General features: G+C 41.6%; 1 protein-coding gene across 2 annotated transcripts in view; it reads left to right on the top strand.

The window, feature by feature from the left end:
- RCAN2 (regulator of calcineurin 2) overlaps positions 1-21,198 on the top strand; it is a 250,579-nt gene that overhangs the window by 145,025 nt on the left and 84,356 nt on the right. The window contains exon 1 of one of the 2 annotated variants that reach the window (XM_069489215.1): positions 13,023-13,271. The exons of the other annotated variant lie outside the window; for it this stretch is intronic. Coding sequence (XP_069345316.1) covers positions 13,185-13,271 — 87 coding nt within the window. The 5' untranslated portion in view covers positions 13,023-13,184. Of the gene's footprint in view, positions 1-13,022; positions 13,272-21,198 lie in introns of those variants that run through there. 2 annotated transcript variants of the gene reach the window in all.

The following is a 21,198-nucleotide window of genomic DNA, read 5'->3' as shown; positions in this document are numbered from 1 at the left end:
TAAAACAAAGTGAAATTGGAGGCAGGGAGAGTCAGTTTCCAAAGGAGCAAAATTTAAATTCCTACCCATAACTCACAAAGCTCTCATAGGCCACTGTCTAACAGTCTAGTCCATGGCTTCCTACTCCTAACCCCCAATGCCACCCGGGCAGTTCTACAGTATTGGGCTATTCATAGCTTTTCATACTATAGTACCTCATCCCGTGCCCCTGCACACACATACAATGTCATCTCTCCACTTGTCTGCCCAATTATTAATAGAAAACTATTAATAAAATGCCAATTACTTTTCAAGGTCCAGCAAAATGCAGCTTCTTTAGCGAAACCTTCTTAATTCCCTTCCCCACACTAAACTCCTTCTCCTATGCTCATACTACACTTTGTATTCACATCTTTTATGGCAAATATAGCATATTATATTACATTATATCACATCACATCACATCATATTAAATTGTAATTTTTCATTCCCTTTTACCAAGACCTCCTTGAAAAAAGGAATCGTGACTTGTCATCTTTCTATGAACAGTGCCTAGTTTTATACTAAGCACATAGTATATTTAATAAATAGTCATTGTGTGGATGGATGGATGAATGGGTGGATGGAGTCCAGTTGTAGGAAACAACCCAAGCAAAGTAGAGGGCTTTTAATAATATGGCATGTAAGAGAAGCTCAGTTTGTTTGGAGAATAGGCTGTGTGCAGAGGAGCAGTTGGAAAGACATAGTTGGAGAGGTAGATTGATAGCACGGTATGAAGAAACCCTTTAAATAACTTTTCATTCTACCCACAATGAAAAAGCAATGAAGGTATTTGAGCCAGGGGAGTGATTTGATCAGAACTAGTTCACACAAAGACAAATCTGGAGGTACTGAGTCAGAGATAGGACGGGCAGGGAAGCAGAGTGACTAGGAGACTGAGAGTGGACCTTTGTTACTTCTGAGCTTCCCCACATCCTGACACACTTTCTACATTGGGGAAATCTCTATGGTGGGGTGACCACCTGCCACAAAGAGCCCATGAAGACTAAAATCTCCCTAACCAGGTTTTCTGGCAGTTGAGGTTGGGGCACATGACTCGGGCTTGACCAACTGGACACCACACCCAGAACTTTCACTCCAGGGAGTATGATGCAAAGTCACAGGGGCAGTTAGAGATCATTATAGCTGCAATGGAAGAGTGATCAGTCCAGCAGTTGGGGGCTTCCAGTGGTGGTGTCCTAGCTGCACTGTTGTCTATAGCATCCCCTGGACTATTGTCTGCTGTATCTTAGACCTTCTTGGTCCCTACCTAGTTTCTGTACAAGATTCTTGTACATTCTGTAAGAGCCATCTGATAATCCCCAATATATTATATTTCTGCTAGTTAGCCAAAGACAGTTCTGTCATTTTTATCCACGAGCTCTGACAGGTATAAGAATTGAAACAGTGGTGGACATTGGTCCTGCCCAGCATCCATTCCCCTCCTAACCCAGATTTTGACTTGCATCTCCTTCCGTTCCTATGCAACTCATGGACTTCAAGGAAAACTGATACCACTCTTCAGTCTAGGGGTGTGTCCAAGTTGGCAAAAGCCAATCAGTACATTCCCTACCCCAGCCACAGTCATGTTCAGATGTGAACAGGTGACCTAAATGTTTCAGTTTTGGAATAAATAAAAGCAGAGATTACTACTGGCAGCCATCTTGGGCATCAGCTTTAGAATGACTCTGACCTTCAGGAGACAGAGCCAGAGAACTCAAGCTCTATGATAACTTCATTGAGCCTCTGGACCAACCAGCCCTGGACCCCAGTCAAGCAATGGATGGCCAAAATAAGAAATAAAAGATGACTGAAGCTATGATACAGGGTGACTGGGGTGGGAGGTGTTGTTATAATCAAAACAAGGAAGAGAGTAGGCTTGGTGAGAAGATTAGATGTTCAGGTCCAAAAATGGTACAGTTGCTTTTCCAAAAGTATTTTTGTACTTTCAAATTCTTTAAATTCAAATAAAGAGTAAGACTCACCAAATAATTCCACATGTTTACACCTCAAGCTAAAATGTGGGCATTTAAAAAAGAGTAAAAATAGCTGCAAAGAAGGAATTCTGTTCTTAGGCTTGTGCGTTGTTTTTCTCACACTAGATTTTAACATGAGAAGGAGAGCAGTGGTAGGGTGAAGAGGGATGTTTCTAGAGTGTGACTAGTCAGAATTATAACAGTATTGCAATCATGTCCTTCCCTATTTAGTACCAGTAAAGACAATTATCTATTATCACTGTAAGCAGCAATCTCAGTTTTTATCCTTCTCCTTTTTTGCTTTTTTTTTTTGTTAATGTAAAGATTGATGATATTAGCTAGAGATTGAAATGAACAAATGTGTATGCATATCTTATCATCATGGTTGTATAAAACTGATCACAATTTACTTTGTTACTTATATAACTAAATTATTTCAGATAAAGGTACCACAGTCTACCCAGGCTTAGAACTTTAGAATCTCCTTCACACATTTCTCCCTGCCTTATTTTGCTACCTCAGACCTGCTTCCCTCATCACTTCATTCCCCATCCCTAAGCCATTATCTTGACAGCCAAAATTGTTTAATTCCAAGGTTTCACATTCTATTTGCATGGTGTTTCTCACACCCATTCCTCTTCTTATATTACAATTGCATCTCCATAATCTAGCCCCTTATTGCCTCTGGGGAGAGTTTTGGAATCACCAACATTTACGATCCTTCTCCACTCCAGTTTGACCTAATATACAGATCTTTTCATAAGCCTTTATACACTGTACCTTACTAAGTGAAATATACTCACTTTTTGCCCTGACATTCAAAATCCTCATCTATGTGGCCACAACCCTCCCTTCCAATCTTATTATAACCTGCCATTGCCATGCTCAGACTTTCCATTCTAACTAAATGAGCTGTCTGCTGGGCTTTAAACAAGCCCTAACTCTGCTAAGACCTTGATCCGTCTTAGTTCTGCCCAGCATCCGTATCAAATTCCCTTCTCTTTCACTGAAGCCTTTCTTGACTCTGTCAGTAGATGGGACCTTTCATCTTGTTAACAAAATCATCAAGAGACCTGCAAAAGAAGGAAAAAGGAGAAAACTTTATTTTCAGATCAGGGAATGGGGAACGTAACCTCCAGGGGAACCATAAACATGTGTTCCACCCAAGGGAAGGAAACAGTGGCATTTAAGCCTTCCCCAGTTTGTTTTACATGTATATTCATCAGGTTGGGGGAATGTCTATGAATATTTATGAAGAAAGTGTGGGGCATGCACAGAGAGTTGACGTATATGTGACATACATCCCATGTTCACTTTGGAGCAAGGTTTTAACATTAAAATGTGGTAGAATTCAGCTCTTTGTGTCAAAAGGTGAACTATAAGGCACCAAGACATTTTGTATGCAGTCTCTGTAAGTGGGCTGGAACTGGCTTAGGGTCTGTAGCTTTTTATCAGGAGTGTTTGTAAGGCTGGTCTCCTAACTAGTCAGTGCTTATGGCAGGACCCTCAAGGCAGGGGTGTTCCCAATTCACTGGTGTCAGTTGGGCAATGTTTCTCTAGAACAGATTTCTACCTAGCTGCAGGAGGAAAACTTTATGGCAGTTAACAAACCTTGTATTAGTAGTAGTTAGCAATGCAGGGATATGTGACCAGTCCTTTTCCCTGCTGTGGCTGCTTAGTTTTCTCTCGAGGGTCTCATCTGAGTCATAGAGTCTATCTCATCTGTCAGCTGGGAGTGCAATGTTGACAATCTCTTTAAGGAACTTGCCCTATCCCTGGCACCATCTTCCCCTTGGAGATTAGACTTTGAAACCTTAACTATATAGTACCTTCCTTTCTGTCTGTGACAACCACCTCCTCCAGTCTAGTCACTGAGTTCTCTTTTATATTTCTACAGTGTCTACAGCATTGCTCATTGCTACTTAAAGAATTCAGTAAAAAAATTTAGCCAAGTTTATTTCTATCCTGCTGAAGTTACTTTGAGATGCCAATTTCCTTCCCTCCTACCTTTGCTGATTTCCAATCCAACCTTCACATCATCGCTGGAATTCTTTCCAAAGTGCAGATGCATTCATATTCTCTCTTCCAGAATGTTAACATTTGTATAGCAGAGAAGTTTAGAGTTCATGCTCTGGAGACAAGCCATTTGGATTTAATCTAGTTCAACCACTGTCTAGCTATCTGACTTTGGACAAATTATTTCATCTCTAAATGGGGACTACTGTGAAGTTTCAATACCTTAATGCCATGAATGTTTCTAGAATGCCTTCACCGAGTTAGCCCTAAGAAAATGATAGCGTGATAGGATGATAAATTCCAAGTTTCAACAGAGGCACTATAAAATAATAAACATGACAGAGGTAGATATAACACCAAAATGCAAATGTTCAAAGCAGGTGGCCCAAAAACTATTTTGAAAGCTCTAAACCCTGAAAGGGAGATTAGCAAGATGAAAGGGATGGAGATGGAAAGAAGATTCTGTGCTCAAGTTTTCTTTGCAGAAATCCATGCTGGGACTCCTGCTGTTCCCTCCAGAGGGAGGTTTGGGATGATGCCAGTTCCCTCCCCTCAGGACTGATTGGGAAGAGGAGGGACCTTCCACTCCATGAGCCATTTGGTGACCTTAATATCTAGTTCCCGATGACTGAGTCCTACTTTATTGTCCTCTGTTATTTAATCTAGGGCTGTCAGTGACTGTGCTTTGGCCAAGGCTGTTTTTTGTTGGCATTGGTTGGGATAATACTAGAATATTAAAATAACCAAGGAAAGAGTCGAATAACGAGACCCATGGAAGGGCAGGGTGCCACTGGCCTCCAGAGCAACTGAAAATGAAGATTCTGATGTGTCTAGAATTTCCTTTTTCCACATTTCTTTCTGCTTCTGACTGAATTTAGCTTCATGCAAAGGCAAGGGTGAAAAACACGCCAGCAACAGTCCCAACCTTCTGGCACCGCAGGGCACGGTGCTCTTGACCCAGTTTGGGTTTGTAAAATCCTCGTGCGAGGTCTGCTTGGCCTGGTCTGGTCAGGGCCTCCTTCAACCAATCCAGTGTGGGAGGGGGAGCAGGAGCTGTTCCCCCAGAACATGATGCCCAGAGACGGGGTGCTGAGTGAACACCCCATTTATTTTCATCCCTGTAATTTTTCAAGTGTGTCAGCTTCTTATCACAGTGCTGCCCAGGGTGACTGTACCATCTGATTCTGATATTGAGGATGAAAAGGGGGAAATATGTCTTTCTAAAGAATGAATCAAGGCAGAGAGAAGACCCTTGGACCAGGGGAGGAAGGTAAGGCAGACAAGAAATGACAGTGGCTTCTTAGGAGTGCCACTCACGGATCAGCTGTGAGTGAGATATCTGTGAGGTCTCCACAGAAGTAGGTGCTAACCGGGCAGTGGCAGAATAAAGACAGTCCCTGAGTCTGCCCAAGGGTATCGCAGCTGCCATTCAGCACGGCCCTTCCGCAGACTGGGGGAAGGGGGATTGCATTTTGTGTCCTTCTCCTTTCTCAGCATCGCTCTTACTTCTCATGGGCCTCCCCTGCCTCCATGTCACCATCCCCATGGCCCCATGACCTGAGTCACCTTCCTTTGCCTCGACCTCCCTTCTCAGGTCCACTCTCTTTTATAGGGACTTACTTTATAGACTTAGTCCTCAGTGGTACCTGTTCTCAGCTGGCTTTCAGAGCACAGGAATTCCACTCATTCATTTGTTCCTTCATCCAGCACAAGCACTGAACCCTGACTGCACGGCAGGCCCTGTTGTGGGCACTTGGGGATACAGCAGTGGACAGAACAAAGGATCCCTGTCCTCGTGCAGCTGACATTCCCATGGGGGAGATAGATAGCAACTATGCAAATAAATATATGGTGTCCCTTAGTGGTAAGTGCTTGGAAGAAAAATAAAGCAGGCCAAGGAGACAGTGAGAGGGATGCTACTCAGGTAGGCAGAGCAGGGCAGGCCTCTCGAGGAGGGGCATTTGAGCTGAATGCTGTGGAAGGGTGGGCCCTGCTAAGATGGGGGAAATAGTGTTCTAGGCAGAGGGAACACCAAGCACAAAAGCCCTACAGTGAGAAGGTGTTTGGCGTGTGATGAATAGACCAAAGTGAGTTATCATAGAAGAAGAAATACAAATGACTTGTAGCCATATGAACAAACACTCCAGTTTGCTCTTAGTAAGAGTAATGCAAACTAAAAAACTCATTGAGAACTGTAGTGTGTGTTTAGGAGTTCTTGCTTGTTAGTGTCAGAACCAAAATCTAAATTAGCTGGAGAAAAGATAGGGAGGCATTGATTGGGAAAATGCTGGATGGGTTCACATGTGGAAATATCCTTATGTGTGCCTATAGGAAGAGAAATGCAAATCAGAGCTTCATTGAGATAACCACATCTTACCCACCAGATGGGCAAATGTCCAATACATTCTGCAACACATGCTGTGGGGAAACAAACTTTCTCATAAATTGCTGGTGGGAAAGCAAATTGGTGCAATTCCTATGATGGACAATTTGGAGCTAGCAAAATTATATATGCATTTGCCTTTTAAGCCAGCATATCCACTTTTAAAATCTACTCTGAAGATATAATGGCAAAATATGAAAAAGGCATGAGCACAATCTATCCTTTGCTGCATTATTTAATATAGCAAACAACTGGAAATAACCTAAATGCCCACCAGTAGGGAACTAGTCACCCCAAATTTGGTAAATTCATATAGTGGAATACAAAATAGCTGTAAAAAAGAAAAGGACAATGTCTACATATTACTAATAGATACATCTCCAGGGTCATGTTTTTTAGTGATAAAAGCAAGACACAGAAAAGTGTGCAAAGTATGCTATCATTTATCTAAAAAAGGAAGGGAAAAAATATACATATATGTTAGAATGTTTTTAAATGAGAGAAAGGATAAACAGTAAGGATGTGTGGAAGGAAGAGAGGGAATGTGGTTGAGGACCCAGGAATAGGAGGTAGACTTCTTTGTGTATTTGTAATTTTGACTTTTGAACCATGTAAATATTTTATATAATTATAAAACAAAATTAACTATAAAGGAAATGCAATCCTTGAGAATCAAAAGTAAAATGAAACAAATGAAGCTAACTTGATATCTAGTTGGCGGACTGGAGAAACTATTCTAAATGACTATAAAACATAATAATTTGTGCACCTTTTTTGAGATATACCCTAAAGACAGAAAGAACTAGAAAAAAATCTGAAACTCTTTCTGGTAGCGTTAATATTGTGATCCTGAGGCTATTGCGCATGTAGAATAGAATAAGTCAACCCAACTCATTGCAGAGAGCACCTCTAAGTATAGAGATTGTGATCTTAAAATATGTTAAGATACTAAATGGAACCAGGGTTCCTTGGAGAAATGCCTGACTCCTTATCTAAGGCAGGAAATGAACAAGACGAGCCTGGAACATCTTGTCATACCAGAAGTTGAGGCAGCTCTCAAAGACTGGGGATTGTCAAAGGACTCGGGAGCCAACCTGATAAGACTCCCACTAGCCAAAGATGGGCAATTTGGGCATCACTAAGGTAAAACTACAATGGATGGAAACCCATCAGATATGTTTAATCCATGAGTTCCTAATGTTATTTTAAAAAGAAAAAAAAATCTCAATGATCTTCTTTGGAGGATAATAGAGAAGCAAGTCATTAAAAAAATTAATTAATAAGGGAAAAGAATCAAGAGTTTATTTTGCCTGTCTTACAAAAACTCTGGCTTAGGGTAACTCAATAGTAGATGAGAACTACCTCTTAATGAACTATTCCGTGAATAAACGAATATTCCGTGAATAAACGAAGAAGGAATATCATCATTTTGCTACTCCTAATGAATGAATGCACATAGGCAATGAGCACAAAAGGCACTAATGTCACAACAGACAGACAGCCAGACACTGTGTACTCACTGGTAGCGGTACACAGCTCCATGTAGGAAGAAGGCTCACCAACCCTGAATCTCTTAAACCTCAGGATATAACAAATGACCTACGTACAACAGAGAAATCAGTTAAATTACACGATAGGGAGTACATCAAGAACATCCAGACTGGGGGAAGTTCCAGAGGACAAGTAACATGGTTTCATCACCAACAACAAACTGCAGGGAAGGAACAGAGAAGAGATGGAGGAGAACTCCATAGATTAAAAGAGACATGAGAGAGACAATGGTTTGGATCCCAATTTAAGAAAGGAAGTTGTTAAAGAGGAAAGAAGAAAGAGACAGGACACCGGGATGGGACCCAGGAGGTGGGGTGAAGGATGGGAGATGAGAGGACATCGTAGCACAGTTGGAGAAATGTGAGCACTGGCAGGACACTTGGTGATACCTGCAATTAGTCTTGCTTTCTGAGGTGTGCGATGCTAGATATTGTGATTTCAAAAGAGGAATCCTTTGTCTTTTAGAGATACACCATGAAATATTTATAGATGAAATGACATGTCAGGCATCTGCTTGAAAATAATCTGGAGGGAGTATGGAAATGGGTGGGGACAGGAAGCAGTAGTTCTCAGACTTGAGTTTGCATCAGAATCACCTGGAGTGTTTGTTAAAATACAGATACTGGCCTCACCTTCAGAGTGTCAGATTCAGTCTTAGGTGGGGCCCAGGAATCTGCCTTTCTAACAAGTTCCAAGTGATGCTGATGCTATTGGCCTGGGGACCACACTCTGAGCACCACTGGCAGAGAGGAAGCAAGATTGGCCCCATGTTAATTATTCTTGCACCTGAGTTAGTGGGTATATGAAGGCTCATTTTTGTATTCTCTCTATTTCTAAGTATGTCTAAAATTCTCTATAATAAACATTAAAAACAAACTTAATGATCCAGAAGGACAGACAGAAGGAGCAAAGCCTTTGACAGCCCATAGCTGTAATGGGAACTTCTATGCTCATTAGCAAAACAGATTTGGCGGCTGCTGCCACAGCCACCTCTGGGATTGGAAGGTGCACATGTCCTCCTGCCCAGGTGGAGGTGAGTGCATCATCTCAGCTGTCAATCCTTTCACAGAATTGCCTTGCCTGAGAGTAGGGGAGATGGCCTCTGTCCAAGGGGGTCTGTACATATTGTATCCTTTTCCTCAATGTGGTCCTTCATTGGAAGAGCAGTGGTTTGGATGAATCCCAAGAGTTTCTGGATCCTTCAGCCGGAAAGGACAATCCTGAGCAGATCTGTGCCAGGACTCAGCAGTCAGGGATCTGAGGGTATCGCAAAACTCACATGGTCTTGCATCCCCCTGCAAGACCTCCTGGCAACTCTTAGGTCAAGAAGAGGAGGCACCTCTGTTGGTGTGAGTCCCTCTGCTTGCCTTTTCAGAGCTATTCATGGATGTATGCATTCATCCTTCGGATATTTCTCAGAGTACCTCCTAAGTGTCAGGCATTCTTCTGGCCCCTGGGCACATAGCAGGGAACAGAACAGGCCAAAACCTCTGCTTTTATGGAGATTAAGTTCTAGTTGAGTAGCCAAGCAACAGAAAAATAAAGAAATAAATGAACAGGATAATTTCAGGTAGTATAAAGTGCTATGACTAAAGTTAAAATGAAGATGCCAGGATAGTGATTGACTCTGTGTGTGTGTGTGTGTGTGTGTGTGTGTGTGTTTATGCACATGCACAAATATTTTATTTTAGCTGACTGGGGAAGACTTTTCCAAGGAGATGTTGTCTGAAATGAGATCTAGATGGGAAGAAGGAGCAAGCCATGAGAGATCTGGATAATTTCAGACAGCGAGAATAGAAAGTGCAAAGGGCCCAAAGTGAGAAAGAGCTTGGCTATTTTATTTTATTTTATTTCTTTTTTGTTTTTTGCCACTGGGGCTGAGACATCAAGAGTAAAGGTGAGAATGGTATGGGATGGAGAGGGAGACTAGTCAGAGGCCAGTGTTTATAGGGCCTTATGACCATTAGCAGGGGTGTGTCCATACTCCAGACACCCCCAAGGCGGCCAGTCATCCCCCAGCTATGAAGAGCACATTCTCTCTAGAGAAACAAGACACTATTTTAACAGGGAAGCCCCCTAGGGTCTCTGGTCTATAGGAAAATGGCCATATTGTATAGACAATTGAATTGTATTATCTAAGCAATTTGTTGAACCAGCCTATTAAAAACCTCATAATTTTATTTCAGAGTCACTGACAAGTTCCTTTGCCCCACAAACCGTCTGCTCTTGATGCCTGTAAATCCACCCTAAAAACACTATTTACTCAACTTAAGATTCTCTCCCCTATTAAAATACGGATTCTTCTGGAATGGATAATACTATGAGTTCATAGTCATTCATTGCTAATATACATGAGCTGAGAACTGTGTCCTTGAAAAGATATTTTAAGGGAGGAAAGCATAAAGTTCGTGGGTGCCTGAGTAGCAGGAAGGAATCTCTAGGGCAGAATCAAATCAGAAAGGGAAGGCTGAGGATGTGTCAGAAAAAACTGCCTAGTTTACAATTTGGAGTAGGGCTTTTCTTCCTGGATAAACTAATGTCATCTGGCCAAGACTTGTCACAACAAGCCTTTTTTCTTGAAATAGCACATGTGTATCCTTAACAGCTTTTTGCTAAACACAAAGTGTGAAATAATTCATAGAGCCCTTAAATAAACAGAGGATGATCAGAACGTGTTGCTCCTACTGTTGCTCCTTGATCGTCTCTGGACGGCCACGGTGGACTTTACCTGGATGGATGAACCACCACCGCTAAGGCGTAACGTGTATATGAGCGTGAAACAGCAATGAGCTGGAACAGCCACGGTGAACAGATTATACACACCTCTTCCCAACTTTGCATCCAGTGACTTCACATTGATTGCCTGAAATCAGCCATGATGAGAATATTTATGCCACAGAAATCAACGAATGCTACAGATTGGAATTTTTCTTTTCAGGGAGCTGATTGTTAGATATTTACCAGCATGCCTCTGCTGTGAAACTTAAAAAGCAAATTTTAGGATATGCCATGGCATGCGAAAAGAATATTCATTTCCTTGTTTTGCCTCTTGAGCAGATGCCAGTGGTATTCAAAGTCTTATTCATTTTCATATGCACTTTACATTTTAGCTACATTTATGCATGTAAAGACCCCATTTACCTTTTCAAAAGCTTTGCCTGGCACTCCATGGTTGGCAAGATAGATGCTAAGGGCCCTCAGGTTTTGCATCATCTGGCTCTTGCTGCCTTGTCTATTTGAGGCCCCAGTCAAATCTAACCCTCATTGTGTATTGCTCCCAAATACCTTATTCTTTCATTCCTCTGGCCATTTCTAGTCTTCTCTTCCCTAGCTGGAAGGGAAGAGAATATCCTCTCACTTCCCTGCCCACCAGAGTCATGCCCATGTTTCAAGTTCAGAGCAGAGGTCTTGTCCTCCTCCTCGATGTCCATCTGCCGCTCTAACGTGGTATCTAACATTCAGCATCCATTGCTCTTTCTCCAGTGCTCCCACCAAGCACAGTCTATACCTCTCCAGCCACCATCATCACTGCCTTGTAATCAGTGTTTGCTCCATGTCTCATCTCCTCCCCTGCATTTTAAGCCCCTTGAAGATAGTGCAGTTTATTCTTTCATCATTTTATCCTTAAGAGCATCTGGTGCAGAACTTTGCACATAGTCTTCACTCAGTAAGTGTTAATTGAATTGTATGCATATATGACTTCATGTTCCCCACAGTGCCCTGGACAACATAGTAGGTGCCACTTAAGCACACACACACACACGCCTGTATACACCCACACAATTTCATCAGTCTAAATACTTGTATTTGTGGACTGATTACCTTTTGCATGGAAAATACCTTCTTGAAGGTAAACACTGGCCTCAGATGTGGTCCAATGAGGACCAACTGCAAAACTTCTACCCTCAGTCTGAAATGTCACCTTTCTCTTCTGCATGTAAAATTGGAAGGCTTTGTCCAAGCATGTGTTAGAAAAGTAGCAATCCATTATAAATTATGATGTTTCACTCACCACTGAAGATGCAACAGACCTCCTACTCAGAATAGATCCTGGTACAATGTTGGTGAGTTTTACTGGGACTTGTCTAACTAATGATAAAACAAAAACCAATCTGGAATTTTTCCTTTGCTCACTGGTACTGTGAAAGGCTATTCCTGTTTGGTTGATTTATTCATTAAACAAATATCATCTTCTTGTGTCAGGCACTCTGCTAAAGGTTCAAGATATAAAGGTGAATTGTCCCTGGCCCTGCACTTCAGGGATTCACAATCAGGAAAAGGGACGTGTTCAGAGTCTCAGGCGATGTAGAGCCCTAGGGATCTGACAATGACCCACATCAGTGAGTTTGTCCATTAGACCCAGCCATCTGTCCCCGCGCGAGACATTTTCTGTAACTCCTTTTCACAGACCGCTTTCGGTTTGAATGACCTTGGAGACGGCCTGAAATCCCGAGCTTGGAAGGGTGCTTTTAGACTTACTGGTCTGCACTTATGCGCTTCAAATAGAATTTCCACAAACCTCTAATTATCTCCTCTTACCATGCTGCCTAAATGACTGACGACCAGCTCTTTAGTCACTTCAAGAACGGATTTCTATTCAGCCCATGCCCGGGATGCATTAGGATGCCCAGAACATGTGTGGCTGCTCTGAGTGGCACAGAGCAATTAACAGGAGCCAAGCAATTTGCAAAATGCCTCAACTTCCTGCTCATCTCTGAGGCAGAAAATTGTCAAACCTTAACCTCAGGAGGCTCATCTGCAGAATTACACCTCCCCCCTCCCTCCATCAAAGCAGAACCTCCTCTGGTGTCAGGTTCCCCGCCACTCCCCCCCCCCTTTTTGCAAACATAAGCACTCGGCTGCAACAACAGGGATGACTCAGTTCCTAGCTAACGCTGCCTGAATTGATTTAGTCTGAGTTCAGATTTAGCACATAATCATGTTCAATTTGCTCCACTGCACTGCCTAGAGATAAAAGGCTTGGAGAAAAAAAAAATAGCTTCAGCTTGTGTCAGTCTTTGTGGTGATGTCATTGCCATGAGCGAGCCGGGCCGTTCGTTACTCTGCTGTGCTGCCTCAGACGCCAGGGCTGCGTGCGGGCTCCGGGAGCCCCAGCCTCCAGCTGTCCCCAGAGCAAGGCAGCCCCCGGGCCTGGCCACTGCAATATCATTCTGGAGGCTCTTCCCTTCACTCACAACTCTGAGGTTGCCTAACTCTCTATTAAAAATTCAGAAGGGGGAATGCCAGCCCCTAGCATGGACTGTGATGTTTCCACTCTGGTTGCCTGTGTGGTGGATGTCGAGGTCTTTACCAATCAGGAGGTTAAGGTATGCACCTGCAATCCTATTTCTCATTGTTGCTGTTACTGAAGCTGCTTGGCAGAGCCTTTTTAGTGTAAGGAAATAGGACTTTGGTTAATAGTTTTCAGCTCAAAGTCTGTGCTAGAAATGCGTGCGGTGAGTGCATGGCTACGTTGCATAGAATAAGTTAGAAGAGGGAACAGCATATTATTTTTGAATGTGATAAGGTTTGCCATTGTCTGTTTTTTCTTGTCTTTTCTATTCTGTAATCCCCGGTCAGTTCTTTCCCAGTAGACATGTTTTCATATTCTCTTATGTTTGTTCATAAGGAGAATTTGCCAGTCCTTACTGTTGAGTGGGGTTTTGAATCAATGATGAAATGAAGAAAGCGCACATAATAAACGGCGCATCCAGGACACCCAGACAGTGGGACAATAACCTCTTCCTGGCATGTCACTTAAATAGCCTGCGATGTGGTCTTCAAATTGAACAAAAGCTGCCCTACAGATGGCAGTTTCAATCTCCAGCTCTCTGGAAATTGAAGTTGGTGAGCAGCTGCCTAAATTTTCTTTGTCAGCCAAAGGAAGCAAGTCATTTTCCTTGAATAGTTGTCCATAAAGAAAGTTCAGGCATAAATGAATTTTGCATCTTAAGACTTCGCATTACACACACTGGTCCTCGCTGATTGCCTGCAGCAGTTGTTGAATTGTCATAGGTAATTGTCCTCTGGTGATATTCATTCTCTTTTTTTCTATTCGGTTTCATACGATGAAAAAGATTTCACACTTATAAAATGGGAATGTTTATTTCTTCCCTTGATTTAATAAAAGAAGCTTCTTATTTAAACAGTTCACACACGTACACAGAAGGACAGTTGTTTGTTGTGTGGCAGGAGGAATAAAAGGGGAATTACGTTGCATAATCATTTACCGTCTGTGCCTTCATCTTTCCTTAAAGGAAGTCCCTGAATTCCTTATTGTTGGGTGCACAGGTGACACCCTGGTGTCTCGCAGGTGGGGATTTATGTGCCACTAGCATAATGCATGGCTATGTCATTCCTGATTGCGGCTTTTAACAATCTTTTGAAATGGATTCAATAATCTAGTTTCTTGTTCTTGCATATTTTAAGTCTGTGGCCCTGTATTTACTAATTCTTGTGCCCGTGCTGTGGAAGTGTCTACCACCTGTCACATGAAGGTTCAGAAAATAAGAATAGAAAGGTTTGGTATTGCCTGTGGTTGCATCTAGAATGGAAACATGCACGCAGAGACCCACGGTCCTGCCAGTTGTACCTGCCAAAAGCACTCCCAGAAGAGAGAGCAGTCCTCAAAGCCCCTCCAGTTTAAAGCCAACTTAGAGTCCAGTGTGGGTAACTGGGCAAACAGGCATCTTCCAGCAACCACTGGAACAGGATTTCTTACATGGAGAGTAAAACTTCCCAGTTCCCTACTGTCCTCCACAGTTCTCTGTTGTTTACAGTCTTACCTTGAGAATGTCATAAGATACTCTAAACTTCTGTGGTTTAAGAAACAATAGTGAGAAAATGTGTATTAGAGATCTGCAATGTGCCAGGCATTGTGCTTATATAGGAAAGAGTTTAAAATGTGCTTATATGATATATTTATCAATGGCATAGGCATAAAAATAACCACTTGCCCAAGATTTCTTAAAGACGGAGAATTAAGGGGATGCAGCATTCTTACGGCTGGTTATATTTGAGTGGTTGGGATGGCTTCATGGAAAAAATGGTACTTGAACTTAAAGATGGGTAGATTTTATACAGCAAAAGGGAAGGGTTACCATTTTGCAGTCTAGTGAGTCAACCCTTTTCACTGCAGTAGGTTCTCTGGGAGAGATTAGAGGAAGCAGGGAAAGGAGGTGAGTCAGGGCCAGATTATGAGCAGCTGATGCTGTTCCTCATCAATTTCTGGGATTTTTCAGGGAAGACTCCCACCAGAAAGGTGCATTACATGTCCTTACTGTTCATAGCTCTGAATCCTGATGGATTTGTTTCTTTTGGATGGGCAACCTGGTCCTTCTGTGCCTTAGTTATCTTATCTGTAATGTGGGGATAGGAGTAATTCCTATTTTATTGGTTTAGTAGAAGGATTAAAGAAAATTGTACATGTGGAGTAATGAACACAGTGCCTGACTCATATTTAGTGCTCAGTAAATGTTAGCTGTCACCATCATCATCATTGTCATCCTTTTAGACATTCTCTGCAGGTGATAGGTTACTTTTGCCAGTTTATTGGGGAATGTCCTAACTCCAGCTGAGTTTACAACAGCAATCCAGGCCCCAGAAAGTGTTTTCCCTCCCACTCCACCCCTAAAACACACACACACACACACACACACACACACACGCAGACACACCCTAGCCACCTAGAAACCATGGCCTTCCATTTCAGACTTAAATCATTTAATGTAAAGCAGTGACATTATTATTAAGCAGAAATCTACTTTGTGCTTTTTAAAATGAGGGAAAAATGAGTGAATGAAGGTGGGCCAAAGAGGTGTGTTACAAAAACGTACATGCTCCTTGTTCAAAACTGACCATAATTTATTGTCATGAAGTAAGATTCAAATGTAAAATTCTGGGCACCAAACAGAGTTTCCCCAAGGGTAGTCGTCTTCCTCATTAATTGCTAATAACAGATAAACTGTGCAGCCAGGAGTTCCTTTCTTCAAAGTCTTTATTTGCTGTCAGAGAAAAGGGAGGCATGTAATGAGCATCATACCTGCCTGCATCCAGCTCACTTGATCTCAGGCTTGTTCATTTTTTTTTTTTTTTAACAGACCTGCCCTTTGTACAGGTAGCCCCCATGGGAAAGCAGCCACCTCAGGGAGAAGCAAGCAGCCACCGCTTCACCAGCACTGTGGTTTATTTGAAAGGGATGGGGGCATATGCAAATCCAGTTTCTCATAATGAGGTAGAAAGCCTCATCCTCCAAGGTGGGTCTCAGACAGTTGCATCAGGGCCCTTCAGATGCCAATTTCCTAAATTTTGTCAAAGGTCCTAGAGCCATAGTACTATAATAAAAAGAGGGGAAAACCAGACAGATGGAGTTCTGCCATATTTGTCTTTCTCCAGAAATTTCACTGGTGGTGTCAGGAACCTAGCTGTCTGTTTTGTAGCATGAGAGTAGTCAGAAAGATCTAGAAATTCGAAGCACTCGAGAGAAGGAAAATCATAGGACAAACTGCAGAGTTTGTGCATGTATGATTGTGCAAGGTTGATTTTCTCCAGTGTTCTCCTATTTCTCAAAATAGTCTTCCCAATCCACAAGGAGCCAAACCTTTGGGAAAATGAAAGAGATCCAAAGATGGGTAGTGAAATTTACATTTCACTTTAGTCCAGTGGTTCTTAAACCTGATTGCACATTGGTATACCCTGGAGAGCTTTTAAAAATATTGGTTCTGCCCAGGCCCCACGCCCAGAACTTTTAACATAACTTGGTCTGAATGGAGCCCAGGCATCTTAGAGACCCAGCAACTTATCTCTTCTAGCCACAGACAGGTATAGGTGAGGTCAGCCAAGAATTGTGTAGAGTAACCTCTGCTTAAACACTTTGATCCTTATCTCCCAAATGAAGACTTGATGCATGCAGTCTTAGAAGCAATATCTCAGAGCTGTCAGAAATGTTGAGTCTCACCCGACACTTCTTGACCAGTTCACCACACCTGCAGTTTCTCCACCTGATTCTGAGCCAACAGTAAATGCTCTGCTCTTCTGCTAGCAGCGATGGGCAGCCTTCTCAGAGCTGGAGCAGAGCACCCCTACTCCTGCAGGGGACATCCAAACCTGGGGCTCCTTCTTCTCTGCAGTAGTGGCTTCCTGCACAGAGGAAGGAGTAGGTACCTGATTCATGTCCCAGGTGTCCAGCCTTGTCTCTGTGGGCATCCGTATAGGAGACAGAAGACTCACAAAGCTCCCCTCTGCACTTTAGAACAGGCAGGAAACGTGACAAGTCTTACAAGAAGTGTAGAAGTTTCAAAGACCCTTAACGCTTACGAGATTTGTTCCTTCATTCATTCAAAATTTGTGCGGAGCACTTTTAATGCTCTGTTCACTACGAGTTGGGCAAGACAGAGATCCCTGCCCACATGAAGCATACACTCTAACGTGGGAGGCAGACAATGAACTAGTAGACACAGAAACATACTCTGTGATTTCAGGTAGTGATGAGAGCTATGAAGAAGAACACAGCAGAAGGAGGGATGACGTGTTGTTGGGGAAGAATGGTCACTTTTGAATAGACTGCTAGTGGAAGCATCTCTGGGGAGGTGACAGTTTATTAAATGTCATTGTTCCAATGTCATTCAGAGATCTAAATGAAGTGAGAGAGCTATGTATAAATCTTAGGAAAAATCATTCCATGTAGAGGGAATAGTAGGTGGAAAGAGACACCATCATATCTATTCTTACCCACCTCCCCCTTTATTTAACCTGTTTTAATCATTTATTCATTTAGGTACCTGCCGAGACTGTCACCGTCTTGTGCTATAATTCATTTTTTTAAGGATGTGCCTTTTCAGAAAATTGTATTTAACCTAATTCCTTCATGCTACATTATAAGCCCAATGGCTCTCTTGGAGGAACAGAGAAATATATTAACAAGTAGACGTTTTCTGCATAGTATTTCTTCGTGTTCTTGGAATCTAAGGGTTGCCACAGGCCAGATCTTTTCTCTCCTGAAAGGCCAAGTCCTTTTTAAGGTTACTCTTCAGTCCTATTTTTTCTCCTCTGCTTTTCAGAATTTCCCAATATCCTCCCAATCCGTGTGACCTTGGACAAGTTTCTTAACCTTTCTGGACACGTGAAAATCCTGCTGAGAAGAATCCTCTGCTGCTTTGTGCATTTTATTTTCCTTTTTATACATTAGTATCTGGGGCTGACTCACAGTCTGTTTGTGTCTTATTGTTGTGTGAGTTATAAAAGACCAGCGCATTGTGGCCACTGAGAACAATGAAATCTCTGTCATTGGAACCACTGGAAATTGCAAATCACTTGTTTTGTTTGGTGAGAATGGTAGGAGGGAAGGATGGGGCAGAGTTGGTAGGATACACTTTGTACTCTGCTTTGGGGAGAGACAAGTGACATAAATGAATACGTGGGTATTGGGTGTCGGGAATTGTTTTAGAAGAGAAACTTCTGGGTGTTTGTCAGGAAAACTGGTTGAGTTTCATGTCATTTCTTAAGGCTTTTGTGAGTGCTAGGCTAAGGATTTGGGTGTAACCATAACTCTATGGCTCTGTAGAACACTAAGGCTCTTTCAGAACCTTCAAAAACTATTGTGTCCACTCAGTCACTTAGAAGAGTTTGAGTTGTATATGATTTAATTTTCAGGAATTGAAAACCCTCGAGAGATATTTAAAATAACCAACTTCGGTGACCAAAATGTTAAGTTAACTGAAATGTTCATTCCCTATTCAATGATTATAATGGTAACCAATATTTTGTTACACATCTCCCAACCACCTTTAGTTTATGAAAATGAAAAGAGAGTGGGAGGAGGGATGGCATGTGTATAACAAGGTCTAACCCTCTAGCAAACAAAAGCTTGCTATTTCTCTGATAAAATCATGGACTAGAATTGAGGCCATTTTGAAAATAAATGAATTAATGCAAAACTGAAAGTTAAAATTAATTATCCCTGAAAAAAAAATATTTTAGGAAACTTAACATTCTTAAATATGCAATACTGAGCATTTTCTTGCCTCTGAAGAAAGTAGCAAACATCTTTCAGAGAGTGGGGAGAAATGACTTTATGCAAGTGATGGATGCTTCCTGACAATGTTAAGAGGCAGATTTCTCAGCCCCCTTTCACGTTAGGGAAAGACGTAGATCGTTTTCAACTAATGACATTGTTGAGCAAGAAAGTCAACTAAAAACTTGTTTATCTGTTTAAAAAGTCTTTTAACTGTTGGGGAGTAACTGATACACTGACAGTTGCTACCTCCAACCTGAGTGTCAGATTTATTAAAAAATAAAACAAAACACAGCATCTTCATTAAAATTGTTCTCCTAAAGAAACATTTTGTGCAAAACTCTGAGTACCATTTGCATCCTCAGTGATTCTGTTTTAGTACAACTATAAGTAATTTATAATGACCTGTTTAGGCATTTTCTGATGAAGCTTAGAATTTGACACATAAGAAAGAAAATGATACTTGAAACATTTATAATCACTTTACGTGTTTAGATTGTAAGTTTAATAGGCTTCACAGACATTGCGATTTTGTGGTGAATAGCCCAGCTTTCCAAGGAAGTCATAAACTTTCCGGCCACACGTGACCTAGAATTTCCTTATGGAAAGGGACTGTATCCCTTCCCAGCTCTGAATCTAAGCTTATTCCAAAATACAATTTTAAAAACACTTGGAGAGAGAATTTCAAATGGGGATTTCAAGCAGATACAAAGTTACATTTTCTCCATTTTATCTGGAGTGGAGAATTTATCTTTAAAGTATTTGAAAATAAAATGTCTACCAAGTTAAAGCTTCCCTAGAAAATATTCAATATATGTGCTTTCATATTCTTTTTGGATAAGTGTATCTGAGGAAAGCATGTGTGTGTGTTTTGCACACATACACAAATGTATACGTATATACTGTATATTTCTTTTATTTTTCACCCTCCACGACCCCTGGAAGGTTTTTCTTGATGCTCTACCTATTCTGCAATGGTATATCAAACCAGTTATTAGAAACTGCATGCTCCTAACCATGTCAAGGGATTAAGAGCCCAAAGAAGGTTCCTGGCCAAAAAGTTGAACAGAAGCCCAGAGACTTGTTAAAAAATTCCTCTGGGGGGAAAAAACTAGGAAACTAATTGTCTTTTGTTTTTATTGTTATATACCAAAGGGATGTTTATATCCTTACAGTCTAGTAGTACAACAATTACTCTCACCAGAATCTAACGTACAACTATGAACTGTGAACATTTTTAGAACAGGTTTACAAAAAGGTCTCAACCCTTTAGCTTCCAGAAAGATGACCTTAACAAATATCTACCCTTCTATTAGATTGGACTATAGATCAACTTTCATCTCCCCAAACAGCATCTTCCTTAGTATTCTATTTCTCCCGACAATAGGGTAGTCTGCTGCTTAGTCGTAAGATTTTCCCCCCATCTCTGGTGGTTCTACAGGAATGTGTGAGCAGTGTTCATGTTGTCCCCCAAACATTTAACCTCAGGTGACCATGTGCTACGTTGAGTATTAAACATCCTACATGATGACAAATGTAAACCCCAGAGATATTTGTCTTCATAGATCAATGTTATATGTTACCAAGATGGACAATTAAAAAAATTCTAACTATTCTTCCCATTCACTAAATACTTCTAAGTACCAGGCACACGGCACACAACAGGTACTCCCTATAATCCCCGTAATAGCCCAAAGCATCAGTTTTTCTGCCCCATTATAAAAAGGTTCCTGATGTTCAGAGAAATTAAATTTTTACACAAGATCACACAGCTATTAATTGACAAAAGTGGGACTCAAAATGTTCATTCCACTACTGAAATATCCCTGAGGATTAATTAATAAGCCATTAATCAATTGAGCTGTAGATCTTGGAGGATAAGACATTGAACCGACATGTACTATTTCCTCTGGTCTTCAAAACACTGTTTTTGTCTTATATGAGGCGCCTCTTATACGAGGTGGTATACTACTTTTACATAAATCAGCAGTTGAGATCATTTTAGTTTTTCTCGATAAATCTAACGTTGTGGCAATTGTAGGCATAGCATCTGTTCTGGGTATTCCTTTAGGATCTATTTCAAAATCTAATTATGCCATCTAGTTGGGGAAAAAATTGCTAGAAAACGCAGGGGCTCACCAAGAACTTGATACACCTGCTTTGACAGCTCCTCTCTACTTCTTTGCTTATGGCACTGAGCACTTGCCATCGACTCGGTGACGGGTGATCTGTGAAGAATTGTG

Source organism: Eulemur rufifrons, chromosome 15 (assembly GCF_041146395.1).
Source record: "Eulemur rufifrons isolate Redbay chromosome 15, OSU_ERuf_1, whole genome shotgun sequence".
NCBI lineage: Eukaryota > Metazoa > Chordata > Mammalia > Primates > Lemuridae > Eulemur > Eulemur rufifrons.
The sequence above is the reverse complement of the archived record's forward strand: the minus strand, read 5'-3'. Positions and strand labels throughout refer to the sequence as shown.